This window comes from Austrofundulus limnaeus, unplaced genomic scaffold, assembly GCF_001266775.1.
Source record: "Austrofundulus limnaeus strain Quisiro unplaced genomic scaffold, Austrofundulus_limnaeus-1.0 Scaffold1126, whole genome shotgun sequence".
Taxonomy (NCBI): Eukaryota; Metazoa; Chordata; class Actinopteri; order Cyprinodontiformes; family Rivulidae; genus Austrofundulus; species Austrofundulus limnaeus.
The window spans coordinates 31442-32983 of NW_013953528.1; the positions used below are offsets into that span (position 1 = coordinate 31442).

The 1542-nt window shown below is 42.1% G+C and overlaps 1 protein-coding gene across 1 annotated transcript in view; it reads left to right on the forward strand.

Moving 5' to 3' along the window:
- Positions 1–69: 69 nt before the first annotated feature.
- The window catches only part of LOC106534260 (protein NLRC3), a gene marked incomplete at both ends in the record, with an annotated part of 4083 nt that continues 2610 nt past the window's right edge, over positions 70–1542 (forward strand). Inside the window, 5 exon segments of the mRNA XM_014030838.1 lie at positions 70–91; positions 169–288; positions 576–683; positions 1064–1142; positions 1271–1496. Of these exon segments, the coding sequence (XP_013886292.1) occupies positions 70–91; positions 169–288; positions 576–683; positions 1064–1142; positions 1271–1496 (555 nt within the window).

Genomic DNA, 1542 nt, shown 5'->3' on the forward strand with positions numbered 1-1542 from the left:
GTAGAAAGTGATGTGGATTCAGTGAATTCAGCAGCATGGATCAGTGTGAGGACAGAGAGGAGGGAGTCTCTTCCTCTAAAACCACTCAGAGGTGAGAGGACATCTCTACCTGTCCATGACTCTTCTCCATGTCTCACCTCAGCATCAACGCTCTGACTGTATTCACAGGAACAGACCTGAACCTGGACATGGACCTGAACCTGAACCCAGCTGTGTGTCCTTTAAGAGTGACCAGTCAAAAAATTATTTTATTGAATTTAAACCCAACCAACCTTTAACATCAACAAGGTGAGCTGGATCTAAATGTTATGACTGTATAAAATATAACAGCTGTCAGCATCCTCTGAGTCAGAGACATTATTGTTACTAATCAATCATCAACTCATTAGGAACTGAATAATAAAAATTATTTGTTTTGAACTAACTTCATCTAATTAAGCCCATTTTTTGTCCAGTAGGACCTCATATACGGAATTTTAGTTTTTTTAATGTTTGTCTTACAGTTAAAATATAAAATAAAATTAAAGCTGCAGAAATTCATAAATTTATCTTTAATTCAAATATTCTTCTTTCAGGAACCAGAAGAACCTCAAACCTGGACCCAGCTGTGTGTCCTTCAAGAGCGACTGGTCAAAGGGTCTTGATTTTGAATTTAAATCCTGGGAGCCTCCATCAGCAGAGAGGTGAGCTGTATCTAAATGTTGGGTCAAATGTAACTGAGTCAGACTAAATGTTTGATTCAACGTGTCTTTAATGTCAGCTCAGCTCTTTTTCACACATTCAGATGTGAAGCCGTGTGAGTTGGATGTTTTCTACAAACTCAACAGTCAAAGAACGGATGTTGTAGGAGGAGTTTGAGAGTCTGTAGGTCACCAGTTGGTCCAGCAGGTGTTACCTTTGACCTTTGATTAAACACAGTGTAGGAACTTCCACTCAGGTGGCAGGTGTTGCTGGATGGAGGACAAAGAGGTTTTGGATCAGGACTCCATGTGGACCTTTAAATTGTGTTTGTCTCTGTGTGGACAGACAGAAGGGGAATTATTTTTTCATGATTCCTCCACAGAGTGGACCAGCATAGCTCAGAGGTCACCAGTCCTCAGTCTGCCCAGCAGCATCAGACCCAGCTGGACTCCATATTTATGGTGAGTACGTGTCCGACAAGTCTTTCATCTGCTGTGTCCACAGTTATCTCCATGCTGTACTTTGTAGACCAGTGGACAGTCTGTCCAACATTGATCTCATGTCTCATTCAGATATTATTCTGTTCCAGCTGCTGGAGGACAACATGGTCACTTTTGTGAAGAACGAGCTGAAGAATATCCAGAAAGTTCTGAGTCCAGATTACCCAGAATGCTTAGAGAGTCAGAGGGAGGATGAGGAGGTGTTGGAAGGTGAGGAAGAAGAGCAGAGGAGGAGCAAAGAGGCACTGATGAAGATCACAGTTTACTTCCTGAGGAGGATGAAGCAGGAGGAGCTGGYTGACCTTCTGCAGAGCAGTAAGAGGATTTATACAAACATCTAACCTGATGGAGAAATGAAGGA